Source organism: Meles meles, chromosome 6 (assembly GCF_922984935.1).
Source record: "Meles meles chromosome 6, mMelMel3.1 paternal haplotype, whole genome shotgun sequence".
In the NCBI taxonomy this organism is placed as follows: domain Eukaryota; kingdom Metazoa; phylum Chordata; class Mammalia; order Carnivora; family Mustelidae; genus Meles; species Meles meles.
This window is the reverse complement of record NC_060071.1, coordinates 50,683,285-50,707,706: the sequence shown is the minus strand read 5'-3', so window position 1 is coordinate 50,707,706 and position 24,422 is coordinate 50,683,285. Positions and strand designations below refer to the sequence as shown.

Sequence of the window (24,422 nt, the reverse complement as noted above, 5' to 3'; positions counted from 1 at the left end):
GGAGCAGGAACCGTATCGGTCCTGCATGGTTCCGGTGGGGGCAGAGAGGGCACCGTGCCAGACACGGGGAATCCCACAGACACCAGACAGCCTGAGTTCTGATCCCACTTCTACCGTTTTCTAGCGGGATGACCTTGGGTACGTTATTCCCCCTCTCCGAGTCTCAGTTACTTCTCCTTTAATTTGGCTACCAAAAGGAGCGACCTCACAGAGTGGCTGGGAGGATTCCATGAATGAATAAAGGCATGGCACTCAGAGAGAGCCTGGCACAGAGCTCTGCATTAACTGTGATTCTCAAATATGTGTCATTATCTTATGTGTTCTCTCTAACTCTGGATCCCTTTGTCCCAGGCAAAAAAAAAAAAGTCATTTATTCTTTCATTCATTTATTCTATAGTGATCTCTGTCTATGGGCTAGGTCCTGTGCTGGATGCCAGGCAAGGTCCAGAGCCAAGTATATCCGGGAGTTCCTTTGGCCCCAATGACCATAGTCCCTCTATTCCATCCATTCCTCCAGCATTTGGAACTTGCATCAAGCTTCTCCTGTGTTTTTTTTTTTAAGTTCTGACCAACCAAAGGGAGGGAAAAAAAGCCTTCTCTCCTTAAAAACTCCAGGGCAGGTCACCCAAATGGTGGATTCAGGACAATCTCTCTGGATTCACCTTTCCCCGTTCCCCCATCTCTCAAATATTAACCTTCTAGCCACAAACAAATTCAGAACACAGGGCTACTGCACATCTCTCTGCTTTTGCACAAGCTGTTCCTTCTATCCGACAGGCTGTCTCCCTACCCTGTTGTCTTCTTGACGAACTCCTAGCCATCCTACAAAACCCAACCCAGAATCACTTTCTCCCTGATGCTCTCCCTAAACAGCCCGTTCCCATCCCAACAGCAAGCATCCCCTGCTCCTGCTTCTGTGCTGGTGCTGAGCCTTGCCCCCACCTCCACGCACTTGGCACAAGCAATCATTCACCACTCTCGGCTTGCTGCCTACCTTTCCTGCTAGACTATTAGCTCCTAAAGGGGAAGTTATGGGCTTTCTTCACTGTATTTCACCTGCCACTGGCATGCAGTAGGTTCTTAATAAATGATCAATACATTGACTTCTCATCTCAAAGCCAACCATAAGGAAACACACCAGCCCTGAGATCCTCTGTCAGGGACCCCAGAGGGTATAAGGCTGTGTGATCTCAGGCACGTCAGCTGCCCACTCTGGGCCTTGGATTCTTCATCAGTCAAGTGTACCCCTACTCCAGTCCCCAAGCTTTAGTGCTCTGGGGGTGGGGGTGGGGTGCAGGACATGAAGCCCCTCCTCCTGCATGGCCCTGTCCCAGGTGTGGTTTTGCTTTGGGACAATAATGGGAAGCTCGGCTCGGATACTGCAGGCCAGAAGCCCCAGCTCCCTGCATAACCCCGAGGTCCAAGAGCTGGTACCCTCCCTGGAACACAGCATTACCAAGGAGTCCCTTGAGATCAGTGGCTCAATATATAGCTAAGCAAACTGAGACCAAGGAGGGGAGGTGCTTGCCTGAGGTCACGTCCCTGGGGAAATCTCCAAGCCAAGCCTGGAAGCCACTCCAGCGTGCTGCTCGCCATCCAACCCTGCTTCCTGGCAAACCAGGTTGGCTAGACCCCCTCCCCCCACCTGCCCCACAATTGCCTGGTCCCCTGCGACTGCTAGAATCACCTTTGTCACTGCTGCTCTTCACCCCTGCCACCTCTCCAGCCTCAAACAACCAGCCCAGGAAGAATGGGTCTTTGGGTGACCTGCCCTGGTGTTTTTACGGAAAGAAGGCTTTTTTCCCTCCCTTTGGTCAAAATGTAAAAAAAAAAAAACCAAAACAAACAAACAAACAAACAAAAAAAAAAAAACACACAGGAGAGGCTTAATGCAAGTTCCAAATGCTGGCCATGTTGGAACCAGAGGTGAATGGTCCTTCTCACCACTCCCCTGCCCTGAGAGAGGGCAAGGAATCTGGGGCCATTTCTGAATTGGACATGGCAAGCTGGTCCTGACCTGGGAGCCCAGCGTCAGTCCTGGCCCACCACCTCCAGGCCGGAGCCTGCCTTGGTGGGTAGGCAGAGCAAGTATGGGCCATACCCAAAAGCCAGCTCTGAGTCCATGGGGACGCATCTGGGTTCAAGCCTAATTGTGCCAGGCTACCATCTGCCTTGAACCCCCGGTAAGACTTCCTTCCCACTCTCCAAAACCAAGTGAAACCCCCTTGCAGCTAAAACTCCCCCACTCCCTGCCCTCCCTCCTAAACCATCTGCTTAGCACCCCAGATCTACAGGTTATGAGTACTGTCATGTGCACCGACATTATCTGGGCTCTGTCACCCAGGTGGGATCAGTTTGTAAAAGCTGAGCTGGACACATACCTGTACACTCTATAGTATTATAAAGTTTTTTAAAAAATATTACCCAGGCCCTGGCCTCCCCTTGCCTCAACTCCCACCAACACCTGGTGCTTTGCTTCCTAACCTCAATTCCTTTGCTTTTCTCAGCCTCAGGCTGTTTTCACGCCTCCAGACCCTGGCACCTGCTATTTCTTCTACCTGGAACACATCAACCCAGCCCCAAACCTTGTCTCTGTATAGGCTCCTATTTATCCCATAAAACCCAACTTGCATATCACCTCTTCCAGGAAGTCTTCTTGGGCTGCCTCCACACCACACCAAGAGTCAATCATTAATCTCTTCTAGACTGTGTCTTCTACTACTTCTCATTATCACTATGTCTTCACCTGTCTGTGAGTACCACAAGGTTAGAGATCAGGTACTTTGTGTGTCTCTGAGCTCCCAGCTGTAAGCATAGCGGCTGCCACGTTGTCGTGGCCACATCTACCACATGCTGTGTGCCAAGCTGTGGCTGATTCACAGGCACCATCTCATGGTGGTGAAGTGCCTGCCCCAAAGTCCCATAGCCAGGAAGGGGCACGGCTGGGACTTGAACTCAGGGCCTCGTGGTGCACAGCCCACGCTCTTCAGCCGATTTTGCTGAAGAGTCTCAGCACAGGCTGAATGAACTGAACTTGGAGAACAAGGAGCTCTAGGGTCTGTGAGACGGGAGTGTCCGACGAGAGCATCTTGGGTCCTAGAAGGAGGAAGCAGCAGGAAACAGTGCTGCCCACCAACGCTCCTCTCCCAGCTTCTGTACTGACAATGAACACCAGATAGCACCAACCCCAAAGGGTACCTCTTCGGAGACCACGGAGGTGAAAGGAGGCAGGCGTTTGGGCAGTGTGGACCCCCCTAAGTGGGAACCTGGCTCTTCTCGCTTATGCCTGCTGTGTGGCCCTCAGCTGCTCTCCTAACCTCTCTGAACCTCTGTTCACAAACTCTGCCAATGTACAGAATGTAAGAATCCTGGAGAATGGACTGTGCCCTCAAGAAGCTTAAGTCTGGTTGGTAGAGGAAAGACACCCACGTGCCGCTGAGCTCCCAACCCCCCACATGATCCTATGCAACTCCCTTCCTTTCCTTCCCCCTAAAAATGAGGGGCTCGCCTTCACTGGCACAGCTCTAAAGAAACAGCATGCTCTGACGACTGAGAGACCGGCACACAGGTCCAAGGTCAGCGGAAGGGTCAGCTCAGTCCTGATGATTGGCAGCTGACACCACACCTTGCACACAGTGGGTGCTTAATAAAGCGGTCAAACAGTTATCCATTATGCACTAGGATACCAGAGAGGAGTCACCGGTTTCTGAAGACGCCGAAGACGCCGGCCCAGCGCTGCAGCCCCCCGGTGAAGCAAGTCTGGCTTTCAAAGCAACATAGCACCTCAGGCTCTCACTCAACAGCCCAAGGCTCACTCAGCACCCAGCATAGGGCCTCATCTGGCTGCTCCTCAAAGGGCCTAATGCTCCTTGTGCAGTGCACATCCTGTTCTAGCCTAGAGCCCCCGAGAGCCAAGAGAACCCTAATCCCCTTCCTCAACCCTCCTCGGAATGGCCATGCCTATGTGGCTGGCCCTTCCTCCCGCAATTCCTTGAATTATGGCCTAGTCTACCTTCACACTGCCAAGAAGGGCTGTCTCCCCGCCACTCACACCTTAGTAGGAATTTAACCAGCTAACCTCATTGTCCTCCCCAAACTAGACTGAAACCCAAGGAACAGAAGGAGAAAGATAGAGGTACTGCCACAGGGAGGGCGTGGAAGGACAGCCTTAGGGGAGGCCTTAGCTAGTCAAGGGCAGCACCCCAGGCCCCAAGTTAGGCCAGGAATCCAAAGTGTCGAGCTTCTGAAGGCACCCCTAAAGGGGGACTTCTAGGCTTTTGAGACTCTGGGCATCAGAGTCTTTCCATCTCCTAAAAGCCCTGGGTTCTGCCGCTGGCGGAGCAATCTTGGTGGAGTCATCAGTCCCCTCCCAGCTTCCGGCTTCCCGTTCAGCAGGGATCATGTACCGAGGAGCTCCTCAACAGGTCGGACGAGTGTCCTGTCAACCACCCTGCAGAGAGTGGCAACCAGACCCTCTCCTGTCCTGCCACCCACGTGTCCTTGCCTGCCCTGGCAATGACAGCGCCTCAAAATGCCCACCATCCCCCTGACGTGGCCTCAACAACAGTACAGGAAAGTGAAGCGGAGACCTTGGAGCTGGATAAAAATAGTGCAAGGCAAACAGGAGCGGGCTCTGTCCCGGGGCTGCAGACATTCTGCTCGAGAGAGGGACCAGGCTCTTGGGGATTCAGGGAGTCAGAAAGGGCCTGGGCAGCCGGCCAGCGTGGCCTCGGGGTAGTCTGCCCCATCCTGCCCTGTGGTGAAAAGAATGGGCACTGAGCTCTATGCCTCTCACCATCCCTGTACCCCATCCCCAGTTCCTAAACAGGGCCAGGCTGTCCCCAGATTCTTTCGATCCTTCTCCCTTGCCCCATCCCCCACCAGGGTGTGTCTCCGGGAGGGGGCTGGGAGCCGTAGCTGGAATGCCAGGCAGGACCCTCAGGCAGGAGGGCTGGGCAGTCACACAGCTCAGGCTCTCAGCTGAAGCCTGCCATTTACAATTCAGGAATTTGGGCAGCTGGCCCAGCAGAGAGCCTCAGTTTCCCTGTAAGCCAGGGGGAATCACATCCATCTCTGGGGTGCAGTAAGGAGTCCAGGAGATGGAGAATGACCGGCTCTTAGCAAAGAGCTAAGTAGGGAGTGTCAGTAAGTGTCAACTGTTGTCAGCAGGGGTGTTATCTGTCCTTGAACATCAAACACCCTGGCCTGGCCCGACACATTCTGCCCTTCAGCTTTCTGACCTCACCTCCCGTCCTGCCCTTGGGCAAGACCCGCATTCTTCCCAGCCGGAAGAATCCTGCCTCCATCCATGGAGGAGACCTGTCTCCTCTCCAGGCCTTCCCCTCACCCTGCAGGGCCTCCCTCCCTGAGCCTGTCCTCCAGGATGACAGCTACCACAGCCCTGAGCCTAGGAGCTCCCAAGAGGCGAGGGCAGTGCCGACCCACTGGTCCTCTGAATCCCACAGCTCAAGGAAGCTGGAAAAGCTGGCCAGCGAGCCCCCAGAGTGGGAGGAGATGCATGACGTCCCCAGAAGGTGCCTGAGTGACTACATGGGGAATGCTCCACCCACCTCCTGAGACAACCTTGAACTCAGACCAAGGCCCCCGCAGACCCCACTTGATCCCTCCACCCCTACACCGGAAACCCCAAACTGCCTCCCCAGTTCCTCAGAATTCCAAGCCACTGGAAGCCAAATTTTCACGCGGGCCTCACCCATAGGAAAGAGCACCAGGGGTGTCTGCTCACTGGCCACACCACACACCGCTCTGGGATGACTGGGTGGCAATCCCGGACTCTGGGCCCCGAGGCCAAATCTAACAGCCCCCAGGGTCTCCGGACATGTCCCTCCAGAGGGTGCTCTCTCCTGGTTCTAGCAGGGACTCGGGGGTCTGCTCCGATCCTGCCTAAGCCACACACCCAGCCCGCTCTGGGAGGACAGACAGAGATCCAAAGAGACTATATCCGTAAACAGACCCAAACCATGGCCCTCAAAAGCATTTCTGCAAATGGGAGTTTCCACCATTAACAGGGGGAAGGGGAGCAGAGAATGTCGAAACACTACCCATCCATCTAGACGACCCATGCCAATGCACTCCACCTAAGTTAAATACATTCTGAGGGCCGCAGGGACACAGAATCATGCATTCAGAAACACTGTGAAGCCTCTTGCTTTAAAATTATATGTGGTTTCCATCCACATATGCACAGAAGAAAAAGAATGGATTAAAATATTAACCTCTTGTGCTCATCTGATAAGGTCCTTCAGGCATTATCACCAAGTAGGCGCCCACAGGCATAGAAGAAACTCCCAAACAGAGGGGCCACCAAAGACCAGAAGGAAAGGGGGACCCAGAAGACTGGGACGCCAGTACCTGTGCCATGAGGCCCACTACGGGACCCTGGGCAAGTCACTTCCTGCTCCAGCTTCTCGTTTTCCTATCACAGAAACGGGTGCACTCGTGGGATCTCCCTCGGTTGTGAAGGAATACAGAATGAATGCGAAGGGCTAGGACCTGGCAGCCAGCTGCAGCCAGCATCACGTCCCTCTTAGAGTCATGGGGAGGGGATGGCAAGAATGACAGCCAGAACTTCATATGGGGAAATGCAGGCTTTGGAGGTACATCCAGCCCTTGCAGAAAAGGGGACGGGACAGCGGTCAGGAACACAGTGGCATGGTGGCGAATGGCTCTGCTACTATGTGACGCAGGGCGAGTACTTTACTGCTATTCTGAGATGATGCACGTACAACGCCAGAGCAGACGACATGGCCAAAAGGAAACACTCCATAAACAGCTATGGTCACTGCTGTTGCCACGGGCGTGGGGCAGGGGAAGGACAGCTTGGACGCACGCAAACAGAGGCACTCACCCAGACAGCCAGCCATGCCTACTTGGGAAGCAGTGGCTGTCACGCCACACAGTGCACACCCACGCCACAAACCCCAGCTGTCTTCCCAGGACACCCATCCACCATGCTCCCAAAGGGTCCCACAGACCTCGGCACCAGAGTCCTTCCTGGCCCTGCGATGCCCCCAGGTCACCGCCAGCCTCTCATTTCTTAAGGCAAGCCTGGTTTAGCTACTCCCAGGAACAGGAGGATCCCTGTGGCCAACTCCTCATTGCAGGGGCCTGGGGGACTCCAAACTGGGGTTCTCTCTGCTTCCTAGCCCAGCATCCACTGCTCAGAGACAGAGGCATGGAAACCACCAGCCTTTGGCCAACTCCTCACTTGCCAGACCCTCCCCGAAGCTCGTTCCACCCACACTCCATTCCCCCTTCTCTTGACCCTCCACGTCCATCCTTCCCCAGAGTGCGGACAGGAGGAGAAAGCCACAAAGATAAATGTATACAAACACATGTGTTTTGTAGCTTCTCAGCAGCTGGGAGAAGAGGCTTCCCCCTGCTAAACTGGGGGATGGAGAGTCGTGCTAGGCTTTCACCAGTCCCACGAGAGACAAGGTGGAGACAACTGGTGAGCGTGTGGCCCAAGAGGCACTTTCAAAGTGACCATCTTTAGATCCCATTCATACAGATGGTTCTTAACCCCAAGGACGCGGCGACGAAGACCGTGAGTCTTCCTATCCAAGAGGTGGGAGGACAGGGGAAAAGAAAAGGAGGGAGGAAATCATAAAGGCCTCCATCAAACTCCCCCCCCAACCTGTCCCCTTCCGTGAAGTTAACACAACAGCACCGTGCAAGGACAGAAATGCCAACCTGAGAATTCACCCGGGGCGGTGATGAGGGAGTTGGTGGCCTCCGTTTCAGTGTAAGACAATGTGGAATCAGATAGATCTACGGAGGAAAGAGAAAGACAACTTAGTTGGCTGTGGGGGCACTCCTCTCTTTTCTTCGATGTGTGTGTGCGCGTGCACGCGTATGCACACGTAAGTGCTTGCAAAGGGCACTGTGTCCCTCCCAGCTTTCTGATGCCACTCTGTAACCTCGTCCCATGATCACACGAGACCAGGCCAGCCAGCCCTGGAACTCCTCTGGAAAATGCTGACTCCTACAGCCTTGGCACCTGGAAAGTCTCAACTGCTCTGACCACAGAAATAACCCAAGTTCAGGGGACTAAGCAAGTAGCAACTTGGAGCCTCCGTGGGTAAGGTTAAATTAAGCCCCTAAACAATTCATAGTTGCTGCGCTTAATTACCACCATTAAAATTCTTAAAGTTGTTCCTTCTTGCTTCCTTCCTTCCTTCCTTCCTTCCTCGCTGGAGCTGGGGAAGCTCTGTTTTAACAAGTTACCAGCCACCCTCACTCTGTCCCACTTGTACCCCTCTAATTAACGGCTCAAGCATTTGCTCCCAGATTAACTTTTTTTTTTCCCTCTTCCCTCCTCCACTCCTTAACATCCAGACCTGCTCACAAAGCAACTTGCAATGCCTGGACTTTTTTTTTTTTTTTAAGTAATTTCAAGTACTTCATATGGCTTGTGTTATTTGTTTTCCCCTGTCTGTGCAGTGAGTGAGATGGGGAAAGGAGAATCTTTTGCACATTTTCTCTGGAATACTGAGCTGCTACCCAGACAAGGCCATGCCTTTTTGGGCAGGCGGACTCGCAACATTTTTCCTCTGCTCCCAGCCATGAGGTGTTGTCCGTGTGAAGGAGTCATAAGGCATGTTCTGGGAGGCTGACAGCTCGTCACCTTCTTACCCAGCTCAACCCAGGTCTGGCTCAGCTGGTCCCACCTGGCTCAGGAGAACCACTCCAAGCTGGGGATTCCTGGCACAGAAACCGTTAGCCAAGGCCCTGGCAAGCTAGAATTCCATTCAATCCTGTAGGACTTTTTTCTTTTTTCTCCTTTTACCACACGGGTTGAGGAATGTGAAGATGAAACATTAACCAATTGGGGTTTTTTTGTTTTTGTTTTTTTGTTGTTGTTGTTTCCCCGCTTGCCAGATGCTGACTGGGTGTTCTGGGTTTTACTTTGGGTGGGTTTCTTTGTTTTTTTTTTTTGTTTTTTTGGTCTCATGTGATCACAGAGGCTTAGAAGTGAACTGACTTTTTGTTTATGAAAAAGCAACAATGCAAGGAAAAGAAAATAATACAAAAAAATAGCTCAGATTGTTTATCAGGGCACGAGAAAGTTATCTGCTAGTAAAACGTGTTAGGAGGGAAATAAGGACAGATGGAAAATCTCTTTAAAATAAAAATAATACCCACAATGCCCAAGTGGAAGCTTCTTAAAGAGGGTTTTGCTTGGGCGCCTGGGTGGCTCAGTGGATTAAGCGGCTGCCTTCGGCTCAGGTCATGATCTCAGGGTCCTGGGATCGAGCCCCGCATCGGGCTCTCTGCTCCGCAGGGAGCCTGCTTCCTCCTCTCTCTCTGCCTGCCTCTCTGCCTACTTGTGATCTCTCTCTGTCAAATAAATAAATAAAATCTTTAAAAAAAAAAAAAAAAAGAGGGTTTTGCTTTTCATAGCTAACAGTCCCAAAGTGTTCAGCACCCTGAGTCTTGCTGCCTCTTCCTGTCTGAAGTAACAACATCGCAGGCTGAACCTTACTTCCAAGGGAGCCGCTAGAAAGCCCACGTGGCCAGCTTTGTGAGTGAGGGTCCCAGAAGTGGGACCGCCCTATTGTGCATTCTTACAAAGCCTCCCGTTTACTACTTCTTATGACCCCTGACATCGGAAGCAGAGCAGTGGCTGGTGGAGAAGAACACTTCCGACCTTGACCACGGTTCAAGCGCCACGGAGAGACCTGCCTGGAAGCTGGGGCCACAGGTTTGAGTCCCACCTCCACCACCAGTCGTAAAAACCAGGGCTCATCAACTTTTTCTGCAAAGGACCCCCATCGTAAATAAAACTTTCAGCCTTGCGAGCCACAAGATCTCTGTTACAGCGACTCAACCGTGTCGTCGGAAGCAGCCAGAGACGATGTGGGAACGAGGGAACACGGCCATGTTCCCACAGGCCTATTAGTACGGATGCTAGACTTTGAATTTCCCATCATCTTCACACACGAGGAAATAGTATTCTTTTGACTTTTTTTTTTTCTAAGCATCTAAAAAAGTGCAAACCATCCTTAGCTCGCGAGCCGTACGAAAACAGATGGCGGGCCGCAGTCTGCAGACTCCTGAGCTGTGTGACTACCAGCCAGTGTCACTTCCTCTTTCTAGGCCTCAGTTGTCCCATTTGTAAAATAACCAAGACACCTGTTGATTTCCAAATGGCCACTCGGCAGGGCCAGGCGCTGTCTTGATTTCTGCTGCTTTATCACAGGCTGACCCGCAATTCCTCAGGGCAATGATCCTTGACTTTCAAACAGAGAGGTTACATTTACCGAGAACATTTGGGTTTGTTTTTTTTGTTGTTGTTTTGTTTTGTTTTTTTTCTTCCTCTAATGGAACTAGGGATCTTCTAAGCGACTAGTGCAATTATGTTGACTTGGGAAATGCTGAGACAGGCCCGTGAGGGAGGGATGGGGAACGGCCAAACCGAACAGGGGGCTGCTTGTGGGTTTCCGCCTCAGCCCTGCTGCTCATTAGCTGGGGGGCCCTCTCCATCCCTCAGCCAGATTCCTCATCTGCGAAGTGACAGGGTCCCACTAGATGACCTCTTCGGGTCCCCGGAGAACTAAATAAAGCTCCTCCCTCCATGGGATGACCAGACGTGGAGAGAAACAATGAGGAAGCTGCCATCATTAAACCACTGACTCACACACCGTCATGGGACAGCCTCTGTCCCTCTCGACGGAAGAGGTCAAACTCCTGAACGGACCTGGTGGGCACCTCTGACTTTCCAGGGGGGCCTGGAAAGCAAACTGGCCCGGATGCCTGAGAGTCTGGGACACTTCGAAGTGACCTCCCGGACGATGCTGACACAGGCTACTGGGAAGAGGTCTTTCTTTACCCAAAACAAAACAAAACCCACTTCTTGTGGTCACTTGGTGGAATGTATGAGCATCCCTGCCGTGCTAGTTGACTTCGAGAGCCTGAATCCCACGGGAACGGCCTGGGTCACAGAGTCCCCCTCCTGATACTGGTAAAGCCAAATTCATGGGCCCCACCCCTGGGATCTTCCAGGGGAGGGTACGGCAGGGCCAGAAAACAAGCCACTGCTGTTTTCAAAACCACATGCCTCTACTCCAGGATCTGAGCTGCCCATCTAGCCCCAAGGTTTTCCAGAAAACCCATTCTGCCTCCAAATGGGACCCGCCTAAAACGACGGATGACCACCTCCACTGAGCACACAGACAGGACTGCACACAGGTTTCTCCACAGTCCAACTGTTGTTTCTGCCCAGGTGAACTTCTTGGCTTAACCAGGGGCGGTGGGGGGCAGGGGGAAGCACACCACTCCCCTCCAGGTGACTTCCTGCTCTCCTATCTGTCATAGTGCTAATTACCGCAGGCTTAAAGGAGAGCAACCAAGGGCTGGGGGAGGGGGAGAGGAAAAGGGAGAAAACCCAACCCATCTCCAGTGAGGTACTTAAGCCAAAACCCATTGATCTCCCACAGGCCCATGTTTAAAGGTCACAGAGAGGTTAATAATGAGCGGAGGAATTTCGAGATGTAAATAGTCCACTATAGACCCCGAGTCTCCTTTGGCCCAACTGTAGGTGTGTTTGTAAAACTTCATCCAATCGTCCTGTCGCAAAGGCAGCCAGGCCTGCTTTCCCAGCCCTCCCCTCCAGCCCTTCTGCACTGAGGCTGGGCACCCCCCACCCCCGGACTAGAAGGGAGCTGGGTGGGAAGGAGCACACACTTACCCAGTGGCTTGTACTCGTCGCGGGGAGACAGCCGAGAATAGGGGGGTGGTGGTGATTCTGGAAGACAGGAGACACAACATGTCACGGCTGGGGCAGGGGAAGTCACACCTGGGGGTTTGACCTGCTTTTGATTATTGATGTCCTCCAATACTCAGCCCAGCCCCCAGGAAACTCTCTTCTCCCAGCACGTCTCTTACCGAACAGGTAAGGATTGTAGGCTTGGGGTACAGACCCAGATTCAAGCCCTCATTGGCTCCCTTTGGCCGTATGACCTCAAGCAAGTTCCTTCACCTCTGGGAGCCTGTCTCCTCAGCTCTAAAATAGGGTTAACAATCATAAAGACCTGCCAGTTCGCTAGGAGGGCAAACACAGATAATATATGTAAAACAGCTCTTGGTCCTCTGGAAAAGTACCTGTACAAACACTGCTGTCATGATAACAAGTGACACACGGGTGCAGGGAAAGTCAGAGCTGGGGTTGCCTAAGAAAACACAGGATGCTCTGTTAAACCTGAAGTTTGGATATATGTGGCATCATTTTTAGTATACATATGTCCCTTGCACTATTAGGGACATACATATGCTAAAAAATTATGGTGTGTTTTTTTTTTTTTAATCAGAAATTCAAATTCAACTAGGCATTCTCTCCTTTTATTGCTAAATCTGGCAACTCTAATCAGAACTGAGCATGAGAGACACGGAAGCTCCTTCCCAAATAAGCTGCATTACAGCTGACATTCTTTGGGGCGGACAGAAGGGCAAGACAGGCTAGAAGCCAGGAAGGCAACCCAGCTTCCCAGATGCGAGACCTTAAGCCAGTCACTTCCAGCTAGCTCTCAGCCTCAGTCTCCCCCTTTGTAAAGAGAAGGGGCGGACCCCAAGCTCTCCGTGGCCTCCCAGCTCAGACCCTCTGTGATTCCTTATTGTCTACGGTATTTTTCTTTTTGGTTTCCTTTCATTTGCCTAAAATACTCCTCCTTAAAAACATATATTTTGTCTTCAGAAGAATTCCTTAGCCTCTTGCTTTAGGGGAAGTACCAATTTGCTAAACTAAGTAACAATTTGCATGAATGAAATGACCCTTCATTTTCCCTAAATGAAACTAAACACCATCAAATCGCAAACTAAAACAAACTCTCAGTGGTAGTAAAGCGGTAATAACTATTATTAGGCAGGTATCAGTAATGACACAAGGGGTAATAAGTGTTTTTCGCAATTATAATAAGGCACAATTAGTTGTAGGAGCATTTGGTTTGCTCCGTACGCCCAGTGCAGCTTCCCTTCTTCCCCACCCAGCTTTTCCATCCTGAAATTACTTCAACAAAGTCAAGGTTCTGAGGTCTAGAAACAGGGACTCTTTTGTGGACCAGAGTTTGGGAGAAGGAAAAGTGAATCATGGACGAGCCACGGGGACAGAGGCAAACATTTGCTGAAGGCCCACCCTGTGTCTTTCTCCATGCTGGGCATTTCCACCTTCGTTTATTGTAAGTAATATCATTCTTTGGGATCTTAGGTACAGTGTGGTTAATCACGCTTCTGGGCGCCTACTCGTTTTTCATCCTATCTCAAAAATAAATTAAGATGGCCGTTCTCATTCCCATTTTACAGATGAGAAGACTGACTTGCCCAGGGTCCCCTCCAGCCAATCATGATGAAACTGGAATCTGGACCCAGGCCCTGACTCGACTCTACATCCCAAGGACACAGGCAACAAGAGGCACCCCCGTATTATACCCGTTCACCCCAGTCATCAGTCCATCACATGCACAGAAAGTGCTTGGTCAACATGTGCAGACAAAGACAATGGTAATCAGGATAATGGAGAAGTGGGAGCCTCTGCAGACACAGGTGCGGAGAATGAGGGCCTAGAGGCTGAAAAGGGAGACCCAAAGGAGACCCCAACAAGGCTCCAGGAAGGCAACAATTTGCCTTCAGTAGCAGCCACTTACTTGATCCACTGATCCTCAAGCCTTGGGGCGGGGACTGGAAAACCAGACCTGAGTGAGGACCAGCCTTTCAGGACAAGAGGCGAAATGCAAGGAGGCCTAAAGCTCCACAGGGAAAGAGAATTGAGGCAGGCGCTCCCACCCATGCAGTGATCACTGAGACCTGACAGGAGGAGGTGATTCCCCCACCCCCGCCCCGCCCAGGGCCACACAGCAAACTGGCAGTAGAGCCAAAGCCACAGCCAGAAGCTAGGCCTCCTGATCCCTGGTCTCACGCCCTGTCCACTCCCCCACTCACTTACTGGAAGGCCTGTTAATTCTTGTGTTAGGGTTCCTTTTGCAAAAATCTGATTGTCTGAGGCGCAGGCCACACACGGTGGGGCACTCTGGACAACTGCCCTCCCGGATCTGTCCCCCCAAAGTGAAACTTGGCAGCAATGGACAGTGGTGGCTGGAGTCAAGCCATTGTCATCAACCCCGCCATTTCTCCCAGGGGCTGTTTATCTGAGACCCAAAACGTGGAGGGGGAAGAAAGGCTATATAGGAGGTTGCTTCCGAGATTCCCGCCACCCATGGCTCCTCCCGGTCTGGGTGTCTCCTAATGTGAGTAAGGCAGAAAGCAAATCTGTAAATTAGAAATGTCCCTCACACCAGCTTGTGAAAACTGCAAAGCTTTTAGGGGGACTTGACCAGGCCTCCGTTTGCTCCAGCAAAACGGTTTGCACAGAACTGCTGAACAACTTCAGAGGCTGGGAGCTGAGAGCTAAATTCCATCCTGGGCAAAAAGTAGGAAGGCCGACAAACTCCACCCCAAGACCCAGGGATTTACAACGTCACGTGTTCACCCAGCTCAACTGCTCCTTTTAACTGGTTGGGCCAGCTGAGGTCCAGCCCGGTACAGGACCTGTCCAAGGCCACATCTGAAGGCAGGAGACGTTATTTTATTTCTCTGAAACAAAGCAGGAGGCCAGGTGGGGACCGATTCTGAATTACCTTTTCTCAAGCAACTGAGTTCTCATTCACATACCGAGGTTCACTCTTTTAAAGTGCACAATTCAGTGATTTTTAGTATACTGAGAGTTGTGAGACCAACACCACCGTGTAATTACTGGACATTTTCCTCATCCCAAAGAAGCACTGTCCCGTTAGCCGTCAGTCCCTATCCCCTCAAGCCCCAAACCCTAGGCCACCATAAATCTAATTTCAGTCCCTATGGATGTGCTTATCCTGGACAATTCCCACGAACAGGTTCACATAGTATGCGGCTCTTTGTGTCTGGCTTCTTTCCCTCAGCACAATGCTTTCCAGGCTCACCCGTGCAACAGCATCGGTAGAACATTTTTATGGCTGAATGATATTCTGTTGTATGGATATACCACGTCTGGTTAGCTATTCCTCAGCTAATGGACATTTGGACTTTCTCCATTTTTTGACTATTAGGAATAATGTTGCTGTGTACAGTCCTGGGGGACCTTTAACTGGCATCTCCACTTCACTCCCACGCTTCCAGCTCCCTCTGATCTGGGGGGTCTGGGAGGTCTGGGCGATCTGGGCGAGGGGAGCCCCAGGTCATTAACTCAGGTGGGATACAAAAGGTCAGAAGACCAAGTGTGAGCTGCCTCCAGGCCCTCCATCCAGTCCCCTTTTAGGAGCTACCTTAGGGCTTCCAAAAGTCATACTGATTTTTCAGTAATAACTTAGGTGCTCTAAACTCGAAGGGGAGAGCGCCTAGAACCCTTGGGGGCCCTCTGAAAGAACTGGATGAGAGAGAGAGAGAGAGAGAGAGAGATCAGACACTCCAGCCTCAGGCATCAACTTCAGGAATCTCCTCCAACTTCCTTCAGAAGTTCAAGAGCAGTCAGCCAGGGGCCGAGGGTACCAGAAGGTTAGTGCTCAGCTCAGCCCAGCCAAGCCCAGACCAGCCTCTGGTTAGCCCCCAGGGGGTAGTTAGCCTTCTGGGATCTAGACCCTAATTCTAAAGCCAGAAGAGCTCCCAGCCTCTCCCAGAGCCTGGTAAGGTTTCAGTTTGGGACAATGCCTTCCACCCCTGCTCTGCAGCCCAGCATCTCCCTTAGGAAAGGATCCACATGACACCCTGGGCCTCCTGGTTGCCCCCCTCCCAGGGGTGGCTGTGGGTGGGGAGGGGGCCTCTCAAGCACCAGTCCCCTCCACCCCCAGAACCTGAAGGCTCAAACTCAAGCCGGGGATGGGAGCTTCAAAAAAAGGAGCTCCTAGCGCTTTAAGGCCGGCGGAGCCTAATTGCCCAGATTCCCCCGGCAGCCAGATAAACAGCACGGCCGGCTGGCGCCAGCAAGAGGCAAACAGCACATTATCACCCCTTCCTCACCTCCAAGGAGGAGCTCTGAGGAGCAGGGCGGGCAGGCAGAGGGGCCGCCAAAGGGGCGGGGCAGGGGCTTGGAAGCCCAACTTGAAATTGATCTCATTTCAAAGGGATAATGCCAGGCCAAATAAAAGGAAAACTTTTTAGCCCATTCTAATTCCTATAGTCCTGGCCTGGGAGCCCTGTGTTTTCCTAGGCGGCCTCCTCCAGTCGCTCAGAAGTTCGCTCTCGCTCTCTTTCCCTGGCGCAATTTGGATAATAGTAATTTACTGAATATAATTACAGAAAAAAAAAAGTGGTGGAGCAAAGAGCAGGAGATTTATTCCAAAGTTAATGGATACTTTCAGGAGAAAGGAGCTGTATAAACACAGGTTAGAACTGTGATTAAAGTATTTCTCCACATTTCCGTCCACATAGGCACCGAGCTCAGCGAACTGGCTTTTCCCGGGACAGAAAGACACACAAGAGGGAAGGGCAGCTGGGGCCTGACTCCCACAGGGACAGAGGTGCAGGACAGAGCCGTGCAAGGAGGGAGGACCCCCACTTTCTCAGACAAGCATGGGGGAGAAGGCAGGGGAGGAGGCCTGGGTCGCCTGGAATCTGCCCATCAGACCCCAGGATTCTGCCCACCGTCTCATTTTACTCGTGTGAAAAGAGGTCCAAAGAGGGGAACTGGCCCCAGGGTCCCAGAGCAAGCTGATGGATGGGATCAGGGTTTGCTCTGAGCAGTAGGAGTCAGTACTGCCCAGAAAGGGGCCTCCTGGCCACCTGGGCTCCCTGTGGGGGTCAGGTGGGCACTGGGGCGACTGGTGGGTGCCCCTCAGTTGGCCTGCTGAGTATGCTGCTGTATTCTCCAGCTAGGTGCCTGCTCTCCCCAAGTGTGTCTGTCCGTCTATCTGTCTTGTCTGTCTGCCTGCCCGCCCGCCCTACTGCCCCAGTCCTCTTCCCCCAGAGCCCTGGAAGGAGCAGTCTCCTTATCAGGATGCGCACGGCTGAGCTCCAGCTATGTACCCGCCCAGTTCTAGGAGCCAGGCTGGCGGCCAGGCAGCAGGGGTGGAGTGGGCAGCAAAGGGCTCCCCAGTTCTCAGTCCCGGCGGCCCACACCATCGGGCAGGGGAGGAAGCAAGAGGGTCAACCTGGCACCTCCTGAAAACTCTTCCCGGGCCATCAGTCCTCCCACCTACCCCCAGGGTGGCCTCAATGGGGAGAGGGGAGAGGGCTGGCAAAGAGGCAGGGAACAGACACCAGGCTCCTATAACAGTGCCTCCTTTGGGGAGGAGGGAGGGAGTCAAGTGCCAGTGCTCAGGGTAGAATCAGACATGGAGAATGTTCCTAGAGCCTCCCAAGAACTAGTAGGGAGACTGTGAGGGCAGGTTACTCATCCAAGGTCAAGCTTACTAAAGACCCTGGGACCAGGGCTATGGGGAAGAACTGCTCCACTACAGCTCGGCCCTCAACCTGTACCCCGCCCCCAAGTTGGCCAAACTCAAACCACCACCTAAGTTGGCATCTAAGCTGGGGAGAGAGGGGTGTGCATCCCTTCTGGCTCTCAGACACCTGAGCAGACCAGGCACCTTGACTCTCAGCAGGCCCTCTCCTCCTCCTCCTCTCTGCCCACCTCCCCGACCCACCCTCCAAGGCTGTCTCCAGACAGACTACGGAGCTCCAGGAGGGGATCCTGTTAACCTCCACATCCCACAGCGCTCAGATAGTTCAGACCTAAAGACCTGGCCCTTCTTCCCCCATCGCTGACCCATCTCCCAGGGGAAGACTGTGTCTCAAGGGCATACACCCTACTCATATTTCTACTCTCTCTGCTATACAGCATCCAGCACCATGCCTGGCACACAGTAAGTGCTCAGCATGTATCTGTGTGCACACTGACGTGGGAAGAGAGAAAGTAAGCTGCCAGGGCCTGCTGAAAGCACAAAGTGGGCCCCACCAATGACCTCCCATGCACCAAAATGACCGGCGACAGGGCAACCACCAACAGGGACCTTTGCCCCAGAGTGAGGGAGGAGACAGGATACCATACAAGAGGAAGCCACTTCCAGAAGAAGCTGTCCCGAAGAGGAACAGGAGCACAGAAAGCCTCCCATGGGCCACAGGTCAGGTACTACCAAAAGCCCCCGAGTCAGGCCTGGAGTGACCATGCAGGGATCAGGGCAGCCAGATCCATGGTGCTTCTCCCCAACCCCCCACCCCCATCAGTGCTCTCTCTTCAGGAACCACCAAGACAGCTACACCTGCTTTTCCCCCCAGCCATTCACACACCTGTGAACAAGACATCAGGGACAAATCCTGGGCCCACCGTTCCCTTCCACACTGGGAGTCTGGAGTTCTGTGATCTGATCCTCTATGTGCCCCCAGGCTGGATGCTGACTCTCCAGAGGGGACATAGGCTGGAGGAGCTCAGAGCCTACCCAGGCCTAACAGCCTTCAATCTTCTAGAAGTCCCACCCCACAGAATCCCCAATGCCACCGAAGATGCTTACGCCCCTAAGATACTATGGGCTGAAATGTGTGAGCCATGCACTGCATAGGTCAGAGTGGGTGTGGAGGGGAGCCTCCAGCTGTCCTCACCTCTGCTCCAGAACCCAGGGCCTGCTCAGTAAGCAGGGCTGGGGGTGGGGTGTGTGCGGGGAAATCCCAGGAAGAGAACAAAGAAGGGAGGCAGGTCTCAGAGGTAAATAAATTATCTGGCTTCCTTGCTTCCTCCACCTGTGGTCGCCTCCAGGACCCACAACTCTAGAAAAACTGGACACAGAACTGACAATGATGACCACCACCGGTGGGGGGCCCTGATATTTGACACCCAACGGATGCTGGCAGCAATCAGGGCAAGAAGGTGGTCTCCACCTGGAGACAGCTTTGCTCCAAATTGTACAAAGGAACCAATGTGACAATTTATGAACATTTCTGATTCTAGACATGAATTGTCTACGCCCAATTTCACAACTTGTATCTACCTGGATATAGGGAAGTTCAGCATAGGGATAAGCATATGCACACAAACGCTACAGGCCTGGGCACGGACTGAGGGTAAAATGGGGGGGGGGGGGGGCTGGACGACACTTGTGTTTGGTTTCTCCTAGGCCTGCCCTCCTCTTTCACCGTCTATGAAGCTGCAGCCTACATTAGGTCCCTGAAGCTGCAGAGAAACTCCAATGCATGCTCTTTCGAGTTTGCCCAAGTCTTAAAAAGGTGCCATTTGACACGTGTGCCACTTCCCGGGCTGTCCTGCCCGGCGAGGCGCCTCCAGCCGGGACTCCCACGCTCCAGGGGCACCCGCGGGTGCAGCCGCAGCTCCGCCCGCCCGCCGGCCGGCGATGTCCCGGCCCGAAAAGGCCTCGGAAAGGGGCGGGAAGGGGAACCCCCAGACCCCACCAGCGCGCGCGCTCACCTGGCCCGCAGAGCCGGCTGAAGTGGTAGGGGTTGCAGCACACGGTGGGGCCGTCGGCGGCGGCGGCGAAGCTGTGGCAGCCGCACAGGGGCTTCAGCTCCACGGCGTGCTGCAGGTCGGGCCAGCGGAAGAGGCGGCCGAGCAGCAGCTGCGGCGGCGCGGGCTGGCCGCCCAGGCGGAGGTCGGCGCGCGGCACCAGCACGCAGCCGCCCGGCACGCCGCCGCGGGACTCCACCGCCTCCAGCAGCGTGTCCAGCGAGCGCTCCTTGAGCCGCTTCAGCAGCGAGTACGTGACCGTCTTGAGTTCCTGCTCGAGCAGCAGCAGCCGCGAGCGGGCTTCGCGACTCCGCCCGCCGCCCGCCGCCTCCAGGGCCGCCCCGGTCAGGGGGTCGCCGGCGTCCCGCGGTGCGCCCGCGGCGTCCCGCTCCGAGAAGAGACAGCAAGTCACCGTCTCGCAGTCACTTTCGGGCAGCCAGCCCGGGCCTCCCGGCTCCGCCACGTCCAGCGGGGAGCCCCCAGCGCCGGCCCCCGGCTCCGACATGGGCCTCTGGGGGCCCCCTGCGCGCCGGCGCCTCCCCGCGCCCTGGGCGCCTCTCTGTCCCACCGCGTCCCGGGGCCGCCGCGGGGCTACCGGGCGGACTTCCGAGCGGCCGCAGCCTCCGCCTTCTCGTGCCCGCGGGGCCGGCTCAGCTCGGCTGCCCCAGCTCCCATCCTCGTCGTCGCCGCCGCCGCCGCCGCCGCCGCCTTCCTCCCGGTCGGGGACCACACGACTTCGCCAAAGTCGCCGCACCAGCCCCGAGCGTTTGGACCTGAACATACGATATCCTTTGGCGCCGGGGGTGGGAGGGAGGCGGTCTCCGGTTACCGGGGGTCCGTTCCCTCAGCGAGGCGCCGGCTTCGCGGGCCGCAGCCCCACATGAAGCTCCGCCGTCGGGCGCCGTGCAGATCGCGCACAGCCTGTCGTCGAAGGGGCGCCGCGGGGCTGCAACATGAGGGAGCTCGCCGGGCCGAACGGCGGGGAACACGCGCGCGCTTAGCCGCAGTCCGCGCGGGACCAGCGGCTACATGGACACCGGCGGCCCGGCTACTCAGCAACTCCAGCCCCGGCGCTGGAGGGGGACTGCAGGCGGCGCCCCGCCAGAAAGACCCCGCATGGGCCGGCGAGCCTTCAAAAGTTGCGCGTTTGGTCCATGAGCACAAAGCGCTCGCGCCGAACCCCCCAGATGTGTCGGGGGCAGCCCTGCCTTTAAAACCCAAGCGCTTAACTACATGGGCTTTTCCTGCAGGATCCGAAAGGCAGGCTTGTTGATACCCTCAGCTTCCTTCTTACTCCCTGCAAAAAGGAAAAAAAAAAAAAAAAGGAAAGAAAGAAAAAGAAACCCCGAACAAAACCAAAATCCTGGAATTGCATGCACGAGAAGCCAACTCCGTCTCAGGTCCCAGGCGCTAGATGCACTTGGAGCAAGTTTCTCCAGAACGCGGGTGTCAACACTTGAGTGGAAACTGTAAAAATCCCAAGAGCTGTTGGGAATCCTTAATTAAAAATGCAATCCACCGAGGCAGAGGTCGCAGCCCGCCCCACGCTGCGCTCGGACGCCCGGGGCGCCGCGGCTGCAGAGGTCGTCCCCCTCCCCCTCCACAAAAAGTGCCTCCCGGTGGCCCCGCGGTCCCTGCGAGGTCTGGCGAGGCAGCGCCCGGCGGCTCTTTCTCTCGGCTCGGCTCCCTCGCTCGCTCCCCCGCTCGGCTCTCTCTCTTTTTTGTTCTCCTCAAACGCACACTGAGGGCCCCCGGAGGAGCGCCGCGGAGTCATTGGCTGCCTCCCATCATATGCCAGTCTAGACACTTTGGCGGCTCCGCGGCGCTGATTGTTGCGCAAACAAGGTTTCAAGTTTCTTAACTCTTAAAGGAGAACACGTCCCATTGCAGAGCCCGAGGCTCCGAGGGGCTGGCTCCCGGGGCGGGCCGAGCCCGGGCTCCCGCCCCACGCTCGCCCCGGCACCCCCGCCCCGAGCCTGACAGCGCCCACGGCCCGCTTTCTGGCCCGCGTTGTGCCGCGGGCACGGATGCGAGCGAGCACACGCACACGCCCGCGCGCGCGCACACACAGACACACACATGCGGGTTACACAAACCAGGGGTGAGCGGCGCGAGGGCTCGGTGGATCCACTGAGACTTATAGCAAACGGGGCGCTTTGCCTCTCCCTGGCTTGTGCACAAACTTGCAAACACACATTGCACTTTCGAGTTGGTCCAAACCCCCATCCCAGGGAAGGCTAATAAATACGGGTGTGCGTGTGTGCCTTCCCGGCTCCAGTCCCTTGGGAGCAGGGGGCGGCTGATTTGTTGGGGTAGCGGGATCTTCCGCGATGGCTCAAGGTCTCCACACCCCATGCTCAGTCAGGGGTCGCTCTGCTGGGCCAAACGGGGGGCGTGGGACGCTTGGCGCACGGGGGCTCCAGGCTTGCTCGAGGTAGGGAGTTGCAGGGAATGGGGTAGAGGCGGGGAGTGTCCCCCCTCGGCTCTTCACGGTCTCCACGGCCCTCCCTCGGAGCCAGTCGGACCGTCTGGCGTCCCGGGCCCCCTCGAGGCCGGGTGCTTCCTCCTCCCCTTTCCCCAACTGACTCTATACACTACCGAGAGGAACGTGGGTAGGGGTCGTGCTTTCCCCAAGGAAATGAGGGTGGGTTGGGGGCAGGGTCCCGCCCCACCCGGCCCCGGGCTGGCTGGGGGGGGGGGGGGCGCGGCGGTAGCAGCGAGCCTCTCGGCGCGGGAAGGGTTAAGGCCGCTCCTGCCCCTGGAGCCGGCGCGGCGGGGTACCTCCTCGGGCGCGCTAGCTCGTCCGAGGGTGGCAAAAGTTCAAGCTTGTAAAGTCGGGATTGGTCCCGCGCGGAGGGAAAAAAGGCCTGGTCCCCCCTCCCCCCACCGGGCGCGGCGCCGATTGGTCCGGCCTTGGGGCGGACACCGCCCTCTCCCCAGCGCACGGCGGCCCCGCCCCCGGCACGACGCCCCGCCCCTTTCCGGGCGGGAGCCCGGCCCCGCACTGAATGAAAGAAATTCCGCTACTCTCATTGGCCCGGGGCTGGGCGCCATTCCCCCGCGGGGGCCCCGCGCGCAGGTCTCCCCTAGGAGTGCCCACGTGTGGGGCTGGCCCTTTGAGTGTGCGGCTCTGCAAGTACCCCTCGAGGCCGCGAGTCTGCGTGAGCGCTGGGGGAAGGGCGGTACATTCAGGAAGGACTCAGAACCATCTGCTTTTACCTGGAGTCAGGTACTGCTGGCGCCGTGCCCTCCGGGAGAGGTGGTGGTTCTCTCGAAAGGAGTTTCTTTTCACCCCCATCCCCTGCTGCTTTGGCCAAATCAAAATCGCTGTCAGCTTCTTGTTTGAAAAACGGAGATGACGATCTTCGCAGGACCGTGAAGATCCTAGGAGACACTGCATTTTAAGCGCACAAAGCCAAGTGAACAGCAAGATGAAATTTCCCAAGTGAATACAACACTTGCGTAACCAGCACCCAGAAGCCCCTTTAGTCATTTCTCGCCCCTGGTGGGGGTAGGGGGATACAAAAAGAAACTCAATGCAATGTAAAGTATTTCCTTTTATCGGGGTAGTTGCTGGTTTGCTGTGGATTGCAGTAACAATAGTTCGTGCTTAATGACTGGTTTGGCTGTGGATTGCAGTAACAATAGTTAGTGCTTAATGACTCCTTACTACCGGCAAGGCAATGGTTTCAGACGTGGTAAGGATTCAGTCATTGAATTCCCACAACAACCCTCATAGGTTCTATTACTGTTTCCATTTTACAGATAAGGAAACTGAGGTGCAGGAACTTGCCATTCAATTTGCCACTGACATGAAGATAGTGTTGAGAGTGCCTAAACCAGTATGTATGCTCACCCTCAACTGCTAGAAAGTGGTATGTGGGTCTGTGTTCCCAGAACACACCCTTCCAGGGCAGTGACTTTCCAAATGTGGTCCACTGGACCTGCTGAATCAAAGTATGATAGGGTGGCGCCCCACAGGCCACTTTACACTTTGGGGGTAGATATAATTGTCACCACTACCTTACAGTTAAGGACACTGAGGCACAGAGGCTTTAACTGGCACAAGCTTTTAGATAGTTGCAGAGGGGGGATTTGAACCCAGCCAGTTGGGGGCGGTTTGCAGGTATGTGGGAAGCAATGGTCATGGGGCAGCAGACTGGAGATGGGTTACCATCCTATGGATGGCTACCTTCTTCTCTGGGCAATAACTCAAAGTTTGGCTTCTACTCTTGCTCAGGCAAAGCTGTGACATTAGGGGTGGGGTGCCATTAGGCACCTCCTGGATGCCATGTGAAGAGCACTGAAACCAGAATCTGGGAGGCCTGCGTTTAGTACTGACTTTCCTAAACCTCCCTCAGCTTTATGAGCCTCTGGGTCCTCGTCTATAAAAATGGAAATAAGAATCATGTTTGAGGCTATTACCAAAATTAAATGACATGAGGACCCAGAGTCATTACAGGAAGATGCCTATTAGTGGAGAGAGTATCAGGAAGGGAAGGGCAGTGACAATTCCACTGTCCTTGGAATCCCAGGGCCCATCCCGCCTAGCGGCCTCCTGCACTATAACCACTAGAGGGTGTATGAGAGCCCGGTAGGGCAGGGCCTATGAGCTAGGGCCTAAGGGCACCGTCCTAGACAGCCCTCTGGAACACAAGCTCCAGTTCCCTGGGGATGTAGGAGGGGAGGAGAGTGGGGTCCCAGCTGCCGCTCCTCAGGTCTCTGCAGCCATATTTCTCAGAAAGCACCTCACAAAGAACAAATCCTAGCCCCTCAGAGTCCAATCTGACCCCTGCCCATTATTCCAGTGTTTTCCGGAAGCACCCTGTGCTTCTCTTTACAGTACTGCTCACAATTCATAACCACACAATTCTGTGTCCATTCTCCTCTGTTTCTGGAACGTAAGCCCCATGTGGAGAAAGACGGTGATACTATGAAGCCACCCGCAGCAACACTGAGGGAGGGGAGTCAGACCCTGTGCCATCAA

The 24,422-nt window shown here is 54.7% G+C and overlaps 1 protein-coding gene across 2 annotated transcripts in view; it reads right to left on the bottom strand.

Annotated features, from left to right (window-relative positions):
- The window catches only part of SMAD6 (SMAD family member 6), a 75,353-nt gene extending 53,991 nt beyond the window's left edge, over positions 1 to 21,362 (bottom strand). Inside the window, exons 1-3 of one of the 2 annotated variants that reach the window (XM_046008810.1) lie at positions 19,400 to 21,360; positions 11,711 to 11,767; positions 7,714 to 7,791 (exon numbers count right to left, since the gene is read on the bottom strand). In XM_046008810.1, the coding sequence (XP_045864766.1) occupies positions 7,714 to 7,791; positions 11,711 to 11,767; positions 19,400 to 20,216 (952 nt within the window). In that variant the 5' untranslated portion in view covers positions 20,217 to 21,360. Of the gene's footprint in view, positions 1 to 7,713; positions 7,792 to 11,710; positions 11,768 to 19,399 lie in introns of both variants that reach the window. The other variant, XM_046008811.1, reaches the window with a different exon arrangement.
- Positions 21,363 to 24,422: the final 3,060 nt, after the last annotated feature.